We start from the raw sequence: 17,206 nt of genomic DNA on the forward strand, positions 1-17,206 counted from the left end.
ATATGTAAAAGTCACTGTGGTTACCCAGCAGAATTAGTGATAATGTACAGTACCATTTTTGACCACCCATCACTAGCACACAGCTCAATGGATTTAAAGAGCTTAAGGCCGACAAAGGAAATCATGGCAGTCTGCAAAATGACTGCAGCTAGGCTCTGACTGAAGCGTAGGAGCCCCAATGTCTATGTATTTGACATCACCCACAGAAAATGTACAATCATTGACAAACTAATAGCTCGTATCAAGTCAGATGAGACTTTTTACAAAAACCTTTATTTATAGATTTGACAGACAGGGCAAATATTCAGTGACATTTTAGTTTCAGAGTGCTTCCAAATTGAACTTCTTTGTACTTAGACAATGCACAGTCCCAGACAGTTGGGCTTTCAATTGGTCCTGGAGTAAACCCCATTTTAGTCATTTAGCGGATGCTCTTATCCAGAGCGACTTACAGGCACAATTAGGGCCTTGCTCAAGGGCACAATGACAGATTTGAGTCAGCTATTCCAAGGCTACCTAGCGTTGGGCCATAAAGTCTTTGCTCGATTCCTCACATCCTTAAAACTCATTGGAGGACAAGATCTTAGGTGATCTCCTCCAATGCAATTTGAGAAGATGCATGGAGAGGAAATACTTGATTCACCCTAGTAGATTGCTATTCTGATGGGGAATGGAATCACTAAAAACAGTCACCATCAAGTCAATCCAAGCAACATTTCAGGCATGCTTTTCTTTAAAAACATACGACACAATGGGGCCATTCAGATTAAGGGATAGTTTAAGAACATTGATATTTTGCTTTTTTTAATGACTTTAAAAATCAACAAAATCACACATGGTCACATCATCCCAACTAGACATGCAAGTTGGAATATGTTGCCCATAGTAAAAATGTGCATATTGTATTTACGTCCTCCAGCAGGGCAGTGCTTTTATTTGATATGTATCAACATTGTTTTACATACATTTCCAATGGCTCAACGAAACCAGCCGGTAACAAGGCCTACAGCAACTCATGAAGGAATTTCCCCAGTTACTTAGTGAGACAAATGGCATTCAGGAGGCCCTGGACACTTTTCACCTGGTTCATTTTAAAGAGCTCAAACAGGGCCTTGGACTTTGGTCATGTCCTAGTAGTCATCATCCCCAAAGTACTGCAGTATGTGTGAGGAACCACAAAGAAGCAGCTGCCCCGCCACTCTCGCCACATACGTCAGACAACGCAGAAGAGATCTAAAGAGAATGCGAAAGGCAGAGCTGAAAACTTCCTGAAACAGTCAAAGCACATATTCTGATATCTCAGAACTTGTTCAGTGAAGACCCATTTGTAAGCCCCAACTTGCTCATGTTAAAAAAAAAACAGGTGGAATCTTCAGAGATCCTTGCAGCCAACCCACTGGACACAAACTGGTAGAATGAACATTGTTTCTATGTCATTTAAACACCAACAATTGTTCCATCTGATGAAGTTGAAACAACATGGAAAAAACTGGCAAAGGAATTTAAATGTTTTTACTTTAGTCCAATGACATGGTTCAATTTCTTGTTGGTTTCACATTAGTTGCCAACACGATTAAATGTAAATCAGAACTAGATGTTTAACTGATGTCCGTGCCCAGTGGGAATGAATGAACAAAAACACAAGGACACAATGACCTGCCGACTGAATATTTCTCTACTAAAATATTTTACATTTTGACTAGTGCCTATAAAAATGTACAATACCAGTCAAAAGATTTGACACCTACTCATTCAATGGTTTCTTTATTTTTGCTATTTTCTACATTGTACAATAGTGAAGACATCAAAACTATGAAATAACACATATGGAATCATGTAGTAACCAAAAGTGTTATATCAAAATATATTTTTATATTTCAGATTCTTCAAAGTAGCCATTCTTTGCCTTGATGACAGCTTTGCACACTGTTGACATTATCTCAACCAGGTTCATGAGGTAGTTAATTTGTGGAATTTCTTTCCTTCTTAATGCGTTTGAGCCAATCAGTTGTGTTGTGACAGGGTAGAGGTGGTATACAGAATATAGCCTTATTTGGTAAAAGACCAAGTCCATATTATGGCAAGAACAGCTCAAATAAGCAAAGAGAAATGACAGATGATCTGGCCTCCGCAATCACCCGACCTCAACCGAATTGAGATGGTTTGGGATGAGTTGGACTGCAGAGTGAAGGAAAAGCAGCTAACAAGTGCTCAGCATGTGGGATCTCCTTCAAGACTGTTGGAAAAGCATTCCAGGGGAAGCTGGTTGAGAATGCAATTTCTTTAACACTTTTTTGGCAACTACATGATTCCATATGTGGTATTTAATCATTTTGAAGTCTTCACCATTATTATACAATGTAAAAAAAATAATAAAGAAAAATCCTTGAATGAGCAGGTGTCCAAACTTGATTGGTACTATAAATCAGTCTACTTTACCTGACATTTAAAGACCCCACAGCCCCCAATAATTTCCCCTTGAGAGATGGTACTCACTTCAAGATACCCTTGGCCCTGGTGCATTGAATGTCGTATGACAGTGTGTAGATTTCATAAAGAGTCGCTTTGATGGTTAGACAACCGATGAAGTCCTTGGGGTTCAACTTGTACAGGTCAAGACTCAATTTACCGATTCCATTTCTCTTGGGCTGGCTGGCACTTGGGAGGACCTGCACAAGAATGGACAAAGGTCAGTCTAAGACAGGGCTATTAAAATCTGTCAAGCTAGGTGAGTTACACTTCTGGTTCATGCGTCCCTCTAACCAAGGCATGATTTAGACATACAGTGCATTCAGAAAGTATTCACGCCTTGACTTTTTCCAAAATGTGTAATTTTACAAAGTGGGATTAAAATGTGCAATTGTGTCAATCACACAAAATACTCTGAAAGATGCAAAAATAAAAATTTGATAAGTATTCAACCCCCGGAGTCAAGAGAACACCTTAGGCAGCGATTACAGCTGTGAGTCTTTCTGGGTAAGTCTCAAAGAGCTTTGCACACCTGGATTGTACAATATTTGCCAATTATTCTTTTAAAAATTCATCAAGCTCTGTCAAGTTGGTTGTTGATCATTGCTAGACAGCCATTTTCAATTATTGCCATAGATCTAAGACGATTTAATTCAAAACTGTAACTCCGCCCATACCATAACCCCACCATGGGGTACACCGTGTTCTCAACGTTGACATCAGCAAACCACTCGTCCACACACACGTGTCCTGTGGTTGTGAGGCCGGTTGGAGTTACTGATAAATTCTAAAACATTCACCTTATGGTAGAGAATTTTACATTTCCAGGATCTTTTATTTCAGCTCATGAAACATGTGACCAACACTTTACATGTTGCGTTTACATTTTTTGTTTAGTGTATATTTAGCCTTGTTTTAGGTAATTGTCCTGCTGAAAGGTGAATTTGTCTCCCAGTGTGTTGGAAAGCAGACAGAACCAAGTTTCTCTAGGATTTTGACTGTACTTAGCTCTATTCGGTTTATTTTTATTTGAAAAAACTCACTAGTCTTGCCGATGACAAGCATACCCATAACATGATGCAGCCACCACCATGCAAGAAAACAAGAGTGGAACTCAGTGATTGTTTTGGGCAAATACAACACCTTTGTAGTCAGGACAAAAAGTTCATTTCTTTGCAGTATTATTTCAGTGCCTTATTGCAAACAGCATGCATGTTTTGGAATATTTTATTCTGTACAGGCTTCCTTTTCACTCTCAATTAGGTTAGTATTCTGGATTAACTACCATGTTGATCCATCCTCAGTTCTCCAATCACAGCCATTCAACTCTGCAACTGTTTTAAAGTCACCATTGGCCTCATGGTGAAATCCGGCAACTGCGTTTGGAAGAACGCCTGTATCTTTGTAGTGACGGTGTATTGATGCACCATCCAAAGTGTAATTAACAACTGCACCATGCTCAAACAGATATTCAATATCTCCATTTTTTAAATGATTTTCCCCCTCTCTTCATCTACCAATAGCTGCACTTTTGTGAACCATTGGAAAACAATCCTTGTCTTTGTGGTTGAATCTGTGCTTGAGATTCACTGCTCGACTGAGGGACCTTACAGATAATTATGTGTGGAGTACAAGAAATTAGGTAGTCATTTACAAATCATGTTAAACACCATTGCACACAGTGAGTCCATGCAACTTATTAAGCACATTCACTCCTGAACTTATTTAGGCTTGCCATAACAAAAAAGGGTTGACTACTTATTATTAAATCAAGAAATTTCAGCTTTTCATTTGTAAACATTTCTAAAAACAAGGAGGGCCACACTCTCACATCAAACCAGGGATTTCCAACTCTGGTTCCAGAGAGCTACTTGGAGATCCCTGTTTGATGTGAAAGTGTGGCCCTCTTGTGGTGTGTGATAATATAGCAAGTCTCCACAATTGGGAAATGTGACATCCAAAAATGGTAAAAGTCAGTCCTACAACAGAGAAGTACGACATGGCCAGCCCTCATAAAGTTGCAGCAGATAATGATCTTCTAATGCTTTTTCCCAAAGCAACAGTATGCCTAGCACACAAAAGTTAACTTCTGTGTGAATGTACAGTCAGGTCAATAAATATTTGGACATTGTTATTTTAGCCGTCTACAACAGCATATGGGAGTTGACATGAAATAATGACTGACTTTCAGGTTTAATTTGAGGGTATTTACATCCAAATCAGGTGAACAGTGTAGGAATTACAGCCTTTTTAAGGGACCAAAAGTAATTGGACAATTGGCTGCTCAGCTGTTCCATGGCCAGGTGTGTGTTATTCCCTCATTAGTTAATTTACAAATGAGCAGATAAAAGGTCTAGAGTTCATTTCAAGTATGGCATTTGAAATCGGTTGCTGTCAACCCCATAATATGAAGTCCAAAGATCTGTCACTGCCAGTGAAGCAAGCCATCATTAGGCAAAAAAAGAATCGAAACAAACCAATCAGAAATAGCAAATACATTAGGTGTGGCCAAATCAACTATTTGGTACATTCTTAAAAAGAAACACGGCTCGGAAGACCACGGAAAACTGTGGTGGATGACAGAAATGGTTTCCCTGGTGAAGAAAAACCCCTTCACAACAGTTGGCTAGATCAAGAACACCCTCAAGGACGTAGGCGTATGTGTCAAAGTCAACAATCAAGAGAAGACTTCCCCAGAATAAATACAGTGAGTTTACCACAAGATGTAAACCATTGGTTATCCTCAAAAACAGGAAGACCAGATTAGAGATTGCCAAAAAAAATCTTAAAAAGCCTGTACAGTTCTGGAACATCGTATGGACAGATGAGACAAAGATCAACTTGTAACCAGAATGAAAGGAAGAGAAGAGTATAGAGAAGGGAAGGAACTGCTCATGATCCGAAGCGTACCACCGCATCTGTGAAGCATGGTGGAGGTAGTGTTATGGCGTGGGCATGTATGGCTGCCAATGGAACTGGTTCCCTTGTATTTATTGATGTGACTGCAGACAAAAGCAGCAGGGTGAATTCTGAAGTGTTCAGGGCTATATTATCTGCTCAGATTCAGCCAAATGCTTCACAACTCATTGGACGGCTCTTCACAGTGCAGCTGGACAATGACCCGAAGCATACTGCGAAAGCAACCCAAAACGTTAAGGCAAAGAAGTGCAATGTTCTGCATTGGCCAAGTCAATCACCTGATGTGAATCCAATTGAGCATGCATTTCACTTGCAGAAGGCAAAACGCGCCAAGAACAAGCAGGAACTGAAGACACCTGCAATAAAGGCCTGGCATAGCATCACCAGGGAAGAAAGCCAGCATCTGGTGATGTCTATGGGTTCCAGAGTTCAGGCAGTCATTGACAAAGGATTTAGAACCAAGTATTAAAACGTATGATTGTCCAATTACTTTTGAGCCCCTAAAATTGGGGGGACATGTATAAAAATGGTTGTAATTCCTACATGGTTAATACAATAATTGACAAAACCCTTAAACTAAAGATGAAAGTCTACACTTAAAGCACATCGTTTATTTTCAAATCGACAAAATTATGCAAATTGTGTCACTGTCCAAATACTTATGGACCTGACTGTATGTATGTACAGTTGAAGTCAGAAGTTTACATACACTTAGGTTGGAGTCATTAAAACTCGTTTGTCAACCACTCCACACATTTCTTGTTAACAAACTGTAGTTTTGGCAAGTCGGTTAGGACATCTACTTTGTGCATGACACAAGTAATTTTTCCAACAATTGTTTACAGACAGATTATTTAATTGATCATTAATTCACTGTATCACAATTCCGGTGGGTCAGAAGTTCACATACACTAAGTTGACTGTGCCTTTAAACAGCTTGGAAATTTCCAGAAAATGATGTCATGGCTTAGAAGCTTCTGATAGGCTAATTGACATCATTTGAGTCAATTGGTGTACCTGTGGATGCATTTCAAGGCCCACCTTCAAACTCCGTGCCTCTTTGCTTGACATCATGGGAAAATCAAAAGAAATCAGCCAAGACCTCAGAAAAAAAAATTGTAGACCTCCACAAGTTGGCTTCATCCTTCGGAGCAATTTCCAAATGCCACGTTAATCTGTACAAACAATAGTACGCAAGTATAAACACAATGGGACCACACAGCCGTCACACCGCTCCGGAAGGAGACGCGTTCTGTCTCCTAGAGATGAACGTCCTTTGGTTCAAAAAGTGCAGATCAATCCCAGAACAGCAAAGGACCTTGTGAAGCTGGAGGAAACAGGTACAAAAGTATCTATATCCACAGTAAAACGAGTCCTATATCGACATAACATGAAAAGCTACTCAGCAAGGAAGAAGCCACCGCTCCTAAACCACCATAAAAAAGCCAGACTACGGTTTGCAACTGCACATGGGGACAAATATTGTACTTTTGAGAAATGTTCTTTGGTCTGATGAAACAAAAATAGAACCGTTTGGCCATAACGACCATAGTTATGTTTGAAGGAAAAAGGGAGGCTTGCAAGCCGGAGAACACCATCCCAACCGTGAAGCACAGGGGTGGCAGCATCATGTTGTGGGGGTGCTTTGCTGCAGGAGGGACTGGTGCACTTCACAAAATAGATGGCATCATGAGGAGGAAAATGTGGATATATTGAAGTAACATCTCAAGACATCAGTCAGGAAGTTAAAGCTTGGTCGCAAATGGGTCTTCCAAATGGACAATGACCCCAAGCATACTTCCAAAGTTGTCGCAAAATGGCTTAAGGACAAAGCCCTGACCTCAAATCCCATAGAAAACTTGTGGGTAGAACTGAAAAAGCGTGTGCAAGCAAGGAGGCCTACAAACCTGACTCAATTGCAAAAGCTCTGTTAGGAGGAATTGGCCAAAATGTACACAATTTATTGTGGGAAGCTTGTAGAAAGCTACCCGAAACATTTGACCCAAGTTAAACAATGCTACCAAATAGTAATTAACGTATGTAAACGTCAGACCCACTGGGAATGTGATGAAAGAAAAGCCTAAATAAATATCTACTATTATTCTGACATTTCACATTCTTAAAATAAAGTGGTGATCCTAACTGACCTAAGACAGGACATTTTTACGTGAATTAATTGTCAGGAATTGTGAAAACTGAGTTTAAATGTATTTGGCTAAGGTGTATGTGAACTTCCAACTAACTGTATGCATGTATACGTACCCGAGTCCACATCTCTCCCTTCTGCAGGACCATGACTGGAGTATTGGCAGGCAGGGACTGGAAGAAGGCCTCAGAGTCCACCATTGTCCCATCTTCCTCTAGCACCAGGATGAGGAACTGGCATGTCAACAGGAAGGCACTTGCTGTCTGGGGAGGACCGGTGTCATAGCACACACTATCATGTGATTTTCAAATAGTTTTTCATTTTCAAAAAAAAAAAATTCTGCTAAAAGTGGGCAACAACGATTTCGTCGAATCAACAATTTTAACATTGTGTTTGTGGAGAACTGCACTTTTACGGATGACATGCCAGGTGACCATCCTTGGAAGATCAACCATACTAAACTTAGCAAATAAAAAAAAAGCGCCCCTTTTTCAGTACCCTGTCTTTCAAAAGAGAATTCGTAAAAATCCAAATAACTTCAGATCTTCATTGTAAAGGGTTTAAACACTGTTTTCTGTGCTTGTTCAATGAACCATAAACAATTAATGAACATGCACCTGTAGAACGGTCGTTAAGACAAACAGCTTACAGACGGTAAGCAATTAAGGTCAGTTATGAAAACTTACGACACTAAAAAGGCCTTTCTACGGACTCTGAAAAACACAAAGAAAGATGCCCAAGGTCCCTGCTCATCTGTGTGAACGTGCCTTAGGCATGCCGCAAGGAAGAATGAGGACCGCAGATGTGGCCAGGGCAATAAATTGCCATGTCCATACTGTGAGACGCCTTAAACAGCGCAACAGGGAGACAGGACGATCAGCTGTCTGTCCTCGCTGTGGCAGACCACATGTAACACCACATGCACAGGATCGGTACATCCGAACATCACAGGATGGCAACAACTGCCCGAGTTACACCAGGAACCCACAATCCCTCCATCAGTGCTCAGACTGTCCACAATAGGCTGAGAGGGCTTGTAGGCCTGCTGTAAGGCAGGTCCTCAGACATCACCGGCAACAACGTCACCTATGGGCACAAACACACCGCCGCTGGACCAGACAGGATTGGCAAAAAGTGCTATTCACTGATGAGTCGCGGTTTTGTCTCACCAGGGGTGATGGTCGGATTCACATTTATCGTCGAAGGAATGAGCGTTACACCAAGGCCTGTACTCTGGAGCGAGATCGATTTAGAGGTGGAGGGTCCGTCATGGTCTGGGACGGTGTGTCACAGCATCATCGGACTGAGCTTGTGGTCATTGCAGTCAAATCAACACTGTGCGTTACAGGAAAGACATCCTCCTCCCTCATGCGGTACCCTTCCTCCAGGCTCATCCTGACTTGACCCTCCAGCATGACAATGTCACCAGCCATACTGCGAGTGATTTCCTGCAAGACAGGAATGTCAGTGTTCTGCCATGGCCAGCGAAGAGCCCAGATTTCAATCCAATTGAGCACATCTGGGACCTGTTGGATCGGAGGGTGAGGGCTAGGGCCATTCCCCCCAGAAATCTCTGGGAACTTGCAGGTGCCTTGGTGGAAGAGTGGGGTAACATCTCACAGCAAGAATTGGCAAACCTGGTGAAGTCCATGAGGAGATGCACTACAGTACTTAATGCAGCTGGTGGCCACACCAGATACCGACTGTTACTTTTGACCCCCTCCCCCCTTTGTTCAGGGACACATTATTCCATGTCTGTGGAACTTGTTCAGTTTATGTCTCAGTTTTTGAATCTTGTTATGGTCATACAAATATTTACACGTTAAGTTTGCTGAAAATAAAAAGCAGTTGACAGTGAGGACGTTGCTTCTTTTGCTGAGTTTATAAATCCATTTGTGAATCACATACTGTAGGTCATTTGCACAACATGGGACTGGGTTGCGTTCAGGAGGGCAAAACATTCTGCCGATAGAAATGTCTTGCATATGATTCCCTGAACATTCTGTAAAATTTCACTCCACTGCACTCCGGGCCACGAGTCTCTCGGGTGAGGTTACTCAACAATTGCAACAAGCAGCATCAACTTAACAGGGTCAGTTAACCAGGAGTGTATTAAATGTGTTGAAATGTTCACATTTGATTTAACATTTGGTTACAGAGTTGCCTGTCTACTAGCAGTGCTTGCAATTTTGTGTATATTAACTTCACAAGGTAATGTAACCTGTCCTTGATGACATCTCATTAGCAGGAAGTTCCACCTCACGTTCCTCCTCTAAATATACATTAATTTAAAAAAATATATCTTACACCGATTATTTAGTGGGGTTGTGGTTGATGGAAGTGTTGGAGAGACTGATTTTCTGTCCCCATGAAATGGCTTTCTGAATACTTTTAAAGACTGACATGTTGAATGCCAAGAATTGTGAATACCCCAGCGGCACAAACAGTATGCAAATGTTGCAGATATAAATGACATCCAGAGCTGAATAGACTCATATTTTAGTCATTTAGCAGACACTCCTATCCATGGTGACTTTCAGTTGGTGCATTCATCTTAAGATAGCGAAGTGATTTCTTATTTAACTTGTCAGAGGTATGTTTGTTCTGCGAAATATATTTGTATCTGAACGCTCCACAACGTTGTCCTGCTGAACGTAGCCCAGGAGTATGCATTTACCTGGTCTAGGAGGTCATCCAGGGAGGCGGCCATTACCCCTTTCCTCTGCCTTCGGCTCTGGGTACAGAGCCTGAAGGGGCGGGGCTGGGGTGGGGGAAGGATCCGGCGTGAGATTTTTGTTTGGATAGTTGACACTGACCTGTCAGTATAGAAGCAAAAAGGACAAAAAAGTTAGTTCAGTTCAAGGTCGTGTTCAGTAGAGCACAATTTGTGTTCAGGACAGGTAATGTCTCCAGTTAAGACTTTTAGACCGTTTTGTGCCTAGCTTCTTAGTGTGGAGTGATACTAGCTGCTGGACTTCTTACAGAGAAACATACTGTATGTCTACCGCCTTGTTTTACCACATCGAGGAGACAGCATCTCAAATGTCGCATTAGGATCATCAGATCTCAGCAGAATAAGTATTAGAGGTAGACCGATTTATGATTTTGCAACGCCGATACCGATTATTGGAGGACCAAAAAAAGCCAATAGATTATTATATATATAATCTATGTAATAATAACAATTACAATACTGAATGAACACTTATTTTAACTTAAAATCAATTTAGTCTCAAATAAATAATAATGCAAAAACACTGTTGGAGAAGAAAGTAAAAGTGTGCCATGTAAAAAAACAGAACATATGAAAGCTGGTGGTTCCTTTTAACATGAGTCTTCAATATTCCCAGTTAAGAAGTTTTAGGTTGTAGTTATTATAGGACTATTTCTCTATACCATTTGTATTTCATACACCTTTGACTATTGCATGTTCTTATAGGCACTATAATATTGCCAGCCTAATCTCGGGAGTTGATAGGCTTGAAGTCATAAACAGTGCAATGCTTGAAGCACAGCGAAGAGCTGCTGGCAAATGCAGGAAAGTGCTGTTTCAATGAATGCTTACCAGCCTGCTGCTGCCTACCACCGCTCAGTCAGATTACTCTATCAAATCATAGACTTAATTATAATAAAAACACAAATACGAGCATTTGATCATTAATATGGTCAAATCTGGAAACTATTATTACAAAATTGTTTATTCTTTCAGTGAACTGTTCTGTATTTTAACAAACGGGTGGTTCGTCTAAATATCAGAGGTGTGGACTCGAGTCACATATGATGACTTGCAACTCGTCTTTCACAACAATGACTCGTGACTTGAGCCTTATGACTCGACCCCGTCCAACCCCCTTAAGTGTGCAGCGCATCAACTCTTCATTTAATGGATTACAGTTTGAGTCGGACAGCAGCCAATCAAATCGTGCCAGCAGAGAAAGTTGTGTGGCAGTGCAGAGGAACGTCGGCGGGTGATTTCAGATGGAGCCCTTGAAAAGATGATATGAGCCCTTTCTCATGGCTAACCATGTATTTCCATGGAAATGTAAAATGTATTTGGAAAGTAATAAATATACTTTTAAAAGCATTCATGATTTGCATACATGTAATATACTATTTCGCTTGTTAAAAATATGAAATGGTATTACATTTGGTGAAGAGCACATTGACTTGTTTAGGACTCGAAACAAAGTTTAAGACTTGAGACTTGACACTTGTTGGTCTTGACTTGGGTGCTAAGACTTGTGACTTGTAAAACATTGACTTGGTCCCACCACTGCTAAATATTGCTGTTACATTGCACAACCTTCAATGTTATGTCATAATTATGTAAAATTCTGGCAAATTACGGTCTTTGTTAGGAAGAAATGATCTTCACACAGTTCGCAAAGAGCCAGGCGGCCCAAACTGCTGCATATACCCCGACTGCTTGCACAGAACGCAAGAGAAGTGACAATTTCCCTAGTTAAAAGAAATTCATGTTAACAGGCAATATTAACTAAATATGCAGGTTTAAAAAATATATATGTGTATTGATTTTAAGAAAGGCATTGACGTTAATGGTTAGGTACATTGGTGCAACGACAGTGCTTTTTCCGCAAATGCACTTGTTAAATCACCTGTTTAGCAAAGTAGGCTGTGATTCGATGATAAATTAACAGGCACTGCATTGATTATATCCAACGCAGGATAAGCTAGTAATATCAACCATGTGTAGTTAACTAGTGATTATGTTAAGAATAATTTTTTTAATAATGTAAGTTTAATGCTAGCTAGCAACTTACCTTGGCTCCTTGCTGCACTTAAGTAACAGGTGGTCAGCCTGCCACAGTCTCCTCGTGGAATGCAATGTAAACGGCCATAAACAGCATAAAAATGCTGATTGTTATGAAAACTTGAAAAATCGGCCAAAAAACCCCGATTAATCGGTCGACCTCTAATAAGTATGAAATGAGATTATAGAGCAAGTGGAACTCTTTAAAATATATGCAAAGAATAACATCTGAATTATTCAGATATGCGTTTCAAACGAAAGCTAACATTGGAAGTTGGCTAGAGCAAGCGGCCTTGTTCACACTGCAGGCCTGATTTAAATAGCCTCATTGCTGGTCAACAAACTGACACAGTTGTGCAGAACTGAAATTGAACTTTAAAGAAAACTAGTTTATATGAACGTGATTTAACTTGAATCATTTAAGCCTTGCTCACACTGCAGGCCTAGTTTAAAAAAATCTGTTTTGGAATAATGACTGTCCAAATAGCAAGTTACAAGTGACCAAATCGGGTGTGTGTTCAGAGAACAATCATTTGCTGACATGTCCATGCTATTTCTCATAGTAATGACAGGTGTGTGTGCAGTGGTGTAGGCTGATTAGTGATAGGAAGCAGGAGCACCTACAAAGGTGGTTTGAAATGTGGCTTGTAATATCCGATTCCATGTGCCTTTTGGATGTTCAGAAAGTAGGAAAAAGAACAGATTCAAATAAGCAAATAAAATTGATTTTTGTCACTTCAAACTGCCAGTGTGAACAAGGCTTTAGAGTTGTTAAGAACAGGTTCTCCCAGTGTCAGCTAATCAAGAATTGAGTTGCATGCCTAATCACATAACTATTGACAATATCCGTTAATAAAAAAAACTTCTGTCCTATTCAATATCATATTGTAACATCATTACACTGCCAATGAGGGGAGAGGGGAGGTAGACCTCTGTGGAAATGTATGACAAAGGGCACACCCACAGGAAGTATGAAATCACAGAAGTATTAACATTACTTGACATCTTTTGCTTTCAGTCTATATTATCATAACTTTATTCAAGTTCAGATGTTTGAGTTTAAGAGTTTTAAAAGTCTTACTAATTTGGAGCAGGGCCACACTCAGTTGTGGAAATGACATGACTAGGGTGGACATGATTCCTTGTTCTACATGTCGGATAGGCATGTTTGCTCTACATAACACATCTGAACGTTCAACTTCGAAAATACTGTAACGACCCTGGGTTTATAAGCGCGGAAATCGACTCTGCCGCTCGAGCATGCTTTTGCGGCACAGTCGATAGCGCGCCGGACCTCGGGCTAGGAGGTCGAGGGTTCGAGACCTGCTCCCTGCCTGTTTCATTACACTGGTGTCAGAAGTGATCGGACCTCGCATCCACGACAGTGCGTGTGCTTGGCCGGTGAGCGCGTTCCTGTAAGACGTAAAGTCGCAAGCTAGCGCGAGGACGCGCTCTTTGAAAGGAGGGAGTAGTGTAACGACCCTGGGTTTATAAGCGCGGAAATCGACTCTGCCGCTCGAGCATGCTTTTGCGGCACAGTCGATAGCGCGCCGGACCTCGGGCTAGGAGGTCGAGGGTTCGAGACCTGCTCCCTGCCTGTTTCATTACAATACCATTCTGCATGATCTAAAGACGCACCTATGAAGCGTAGTCTACATAATTAGCATTTGCCAACGAGTCATGTCCCCGTGCGAGACAGACCAGTGGCCTTCATCCATACAGCATTTTTTTTTTTTAAGACGCGACTGAACTGCAACTTCCGTTTAAGAACAAAACCGAACTCAACATTGTTTTGAGTAAACTGTTTTGCAACAGAATCGGCGTAATGAATATACCCCTGTTAAACGCGCCACCAGTCTGTCGCGCAACAGGGTCATGACTAATTGGCAAATCCTAATTATGTAGACTACGCTTCACAGGTGCGTCTTTAGATCATGGGATATGGGGGAGAGCTGGGACGAAAGTAAAACATTTCAGAAAACACAGAAACTAAAATTACGCAGAAAATTGAAATCAGCACATTCCTAATGGAGGATGAACTCCCTGCACCCCCCCCCCCTAAAAAAAAACAGACCAGTCGGACCATGTTACACCAAGTTAAGTGGTTTTGAGCAATGCAAGTACAAAAAAAACCATTGAAAATTCCATTGTAAATTGTGAAAAACATATCCTACGACATTCCCATTAAAGTGAGATGAGAAAGTTATGGTTAATATAGCTGTGTTCCATTTTAGTCAGATTAATATTGAAAGGCAAAATATTGTTTGCTAAACATTGACGTTGATTAATTTACAATGCTTCAAATGTTGATGTCAAACCTATAGCATAATTATACGAATTGAAACAAACATGAAATTATGGCTGAATCTTTCAACAAGTGTATGAACTAACGAGCATTACAAACAGGACGTAAGACCGATATTGATATAGAACAGTTCCACACTTCCAGCCAGCTTTTACTTCTGTCACAATGCTCTGCTACTCTCGCCCGCCGGCAGTTACAGAACTAACTTTGTATAGGTCTGTTCAATGTATATTTAAATTTACCCTAGAAAATGAAATTACAGTTGCTAATGGTAGAGGACACAGACTAAGCCGTTTTTCATAACATACGGAGTCGTTACTTCTATCGATCTGAGTAATTAGGACAAAAAATAAAATTAAAATAAAGTGTTACTTTCGTCCCGGTTCTCCCCTGCTAGTAAGTGGAGCTCTAAATAGGCTACCTATAATGCTGGGATATGAAATGACACCTGGGTAGTTTATCCTTACCTCACCCAAGAGTCCGGGAGAAGGCTTTTAGCATAATCCACACTGGAATGGATAGACAGTGAAGCCATTGTTTAAAATCAAGTGCAATCCTTGTTTTTGCAAGACTATCGAAAATCAATTGGGCTAGATGAGAAAAGAAAGTTGTCGCGCTATTCCCGGCTCTTGCCCGCCTGTGTCCTACCGGTGGTCACTGGCCCTGCCAACGGAAGCGAATTACCGAGGGTTCACTTTACGCCTACTACGTCAGGTGATCAACAATAATAGTGATGCCTTTTTAGAAGGTTGCCCCTCACGCGATTGGTCGCTTGTTAGTGACAAAAGCAATACCATGTGCCACAAGTTGTTCCATCATCGTAATTAATTATTCCCCCCAAAAATACAGGTAGACCTTGTCCTAGAATCAATCAAAAAATATCAATAGCCTGAGATGCCTATAAATAATTAGAAAACCACTGGCACCCAGCTTGCGCTTAATGTATTACCAAGGCTAAGAGACAATGTATGGTTGATCTGAAAAATGTGGTCGGAGGCGCTATATGGAAAACGTAACACAATTTCAAAGCCTCCAAAGCCTCCAGAGGCCACATTTAGCGCCATACCTCATTGCTGTGCGCCTCTCAAATTTTGTAACAATGCAGAGGGCTCCTCATTGACATGATTTGTTGACGACAGGTGGGGCGGGAGGTCCTGTATAAACAAAAACTCACTTGCATTAACAACAGCACTGTACTGCTCTGCAGAGGCCATAACATCGTAAATGTTGCACAGCCAATGCAGACAGCAGATTGACCATGTAGCGCCTGTAAGGGCTCAGACACACCAATAGCGTTTGCAGGCCTACTTTAGTTAAATTCGCAAGTGGCTGAAACTACACTTTATATACACAAAAGTATGTGGACATTTCTTCAAATTAGTGGATTCGGCTATTTCAGCCACACCAGTTGCTGACAAGTGTATAACATCGAGCACACAGCCATGCAATCTCCATAGCAAACACTGGCAGTAGAATGGCTTTACTGAAGAGCTCAGTGACTTTCAACATGGCACCGTCATTTTTATTTACTTTATTTAACTAGGCAACTCAGTTAAGAACTAATTCTTATTTACAATGACGGCCTACCAACAGGCAAATGGCCTCCTGCGGGGACGGGGGCTGGGATTAGAAATATAGGACAAAACACACATCACAACAAGAGAGACAACACAACACTACATAAAGAGACCTAAGACGACAACATAGCAACACATGACAACACAGCATGGTAGCAACACAACATGTCAACAACATGGTAGCAGCACAAAACATGGTACAAACATTATTGGGCACAGACAACAACACAAAGGGCAAGAAGGTAAAGACAACAATACATCAAGCAAAGCAGCCACAACTGTCAGTAAGAGTGTCCATGATTGAGTCTTTGAATGAAGAGATAAAACTGTCCAGTTTGAGTGTTTGTTACAGCTCGTTCCAGTCGCTAGCTGAAGCGAACTGAAAAGAGGAGTGACCCAGGGATGTGTGTGCTTTGGGGACCTTTAACAGAATGTGGCTGGCAGAACGGATGTTGTATGTGGAGGATGAGGGCTGCAGTAGATATCTCAGATTGGGGGGAGTGAGGCCTAAGAGGGTTTTATAAATAAGCATAAATCAGTGGGTCTTGCGATGGGTAAACAGAGATGACCAGTTTACAGGAGTATAGAGTGCAGTGATGTGTCCTATAAGGAGCATTGGTGGCAAATCTGATGGCCGAATGGTAAAGAACATCTAGCTGCTCGAGAGCACCCTTACCTGCCGGTCTATAAATTACACCGCAGTAATCGAGCATGGATAGGATGGTCATCTGAATCAGGGTTTGTTTGGCAGCTGGGGTGAAAGAGTAGCGATTATGATAGAGGACACCAAGTCTCGATTTAACTTTAGCCTGCAGCTTTGATAGTGTTGAAGTTTACATACACTTAGGTGGAAGTCATTAAAACTCGCTTTCCAACCACTCCACAAATTTCAGGTTAACAAACTATAGTTTTGGCAAATCGGTTAGGACATCTACTTTGTGCATGACACAAGTAATTTTCCAACAATTGTTTACAGACAGATTATTTCACTTATTATTCACTGTATCACAATTCCAGTG

General features: G+C 41.1%; 1 protein-coding gene across 1 annotated transcript; it reads right to left on the bottom strand.

Annotated features, from left to right (window-relative positions):
* Positions 1-236: 236 nt before the first annotated feature.
* Positions 237-15,335, bottom strand: cidea (cell death inducing DFFA like effector a). Its single transcript, XM_023973016.2, has 5 exons — positions 15,078-15,335; positions 10,212-10,350; positions 7,651-7,797; positions 2,497-2,669; positions 237-1,233 (listed from the first exon to the last, which is right to left on the bottom strand). Exons 1-5 carry the CDS (start codon positions 15,143-15,145, stop codon positions 1,131-1,133), a joined length of 630 nt encoding a protein of 209 aa, XP_023828784.1. The 5' UTR covers positions 15,146-15,335; the 3' UTR covers positions 237-1,130.
* Between the last annotated feature and the right edge of the window lie 1,871 nt (positions 15,336-17,206).

Source organism: Salvelinus sp. IW2-2015, linkage group LG27 (genome assembly GCF_002910315.2).
Source record: "Salvelinus sp. IW2-2015 linkage group LG27, ASM291031v2, whole genome shotgun sequence".
NCBI classification, from domain to species: domain Eukaryota; kingdom Metazoa; phylum Chordata; class Actinopteri; order Salmoniformes; family Salmonidae; genus Salvelinus; species Salvelinus sp. IW2-2015.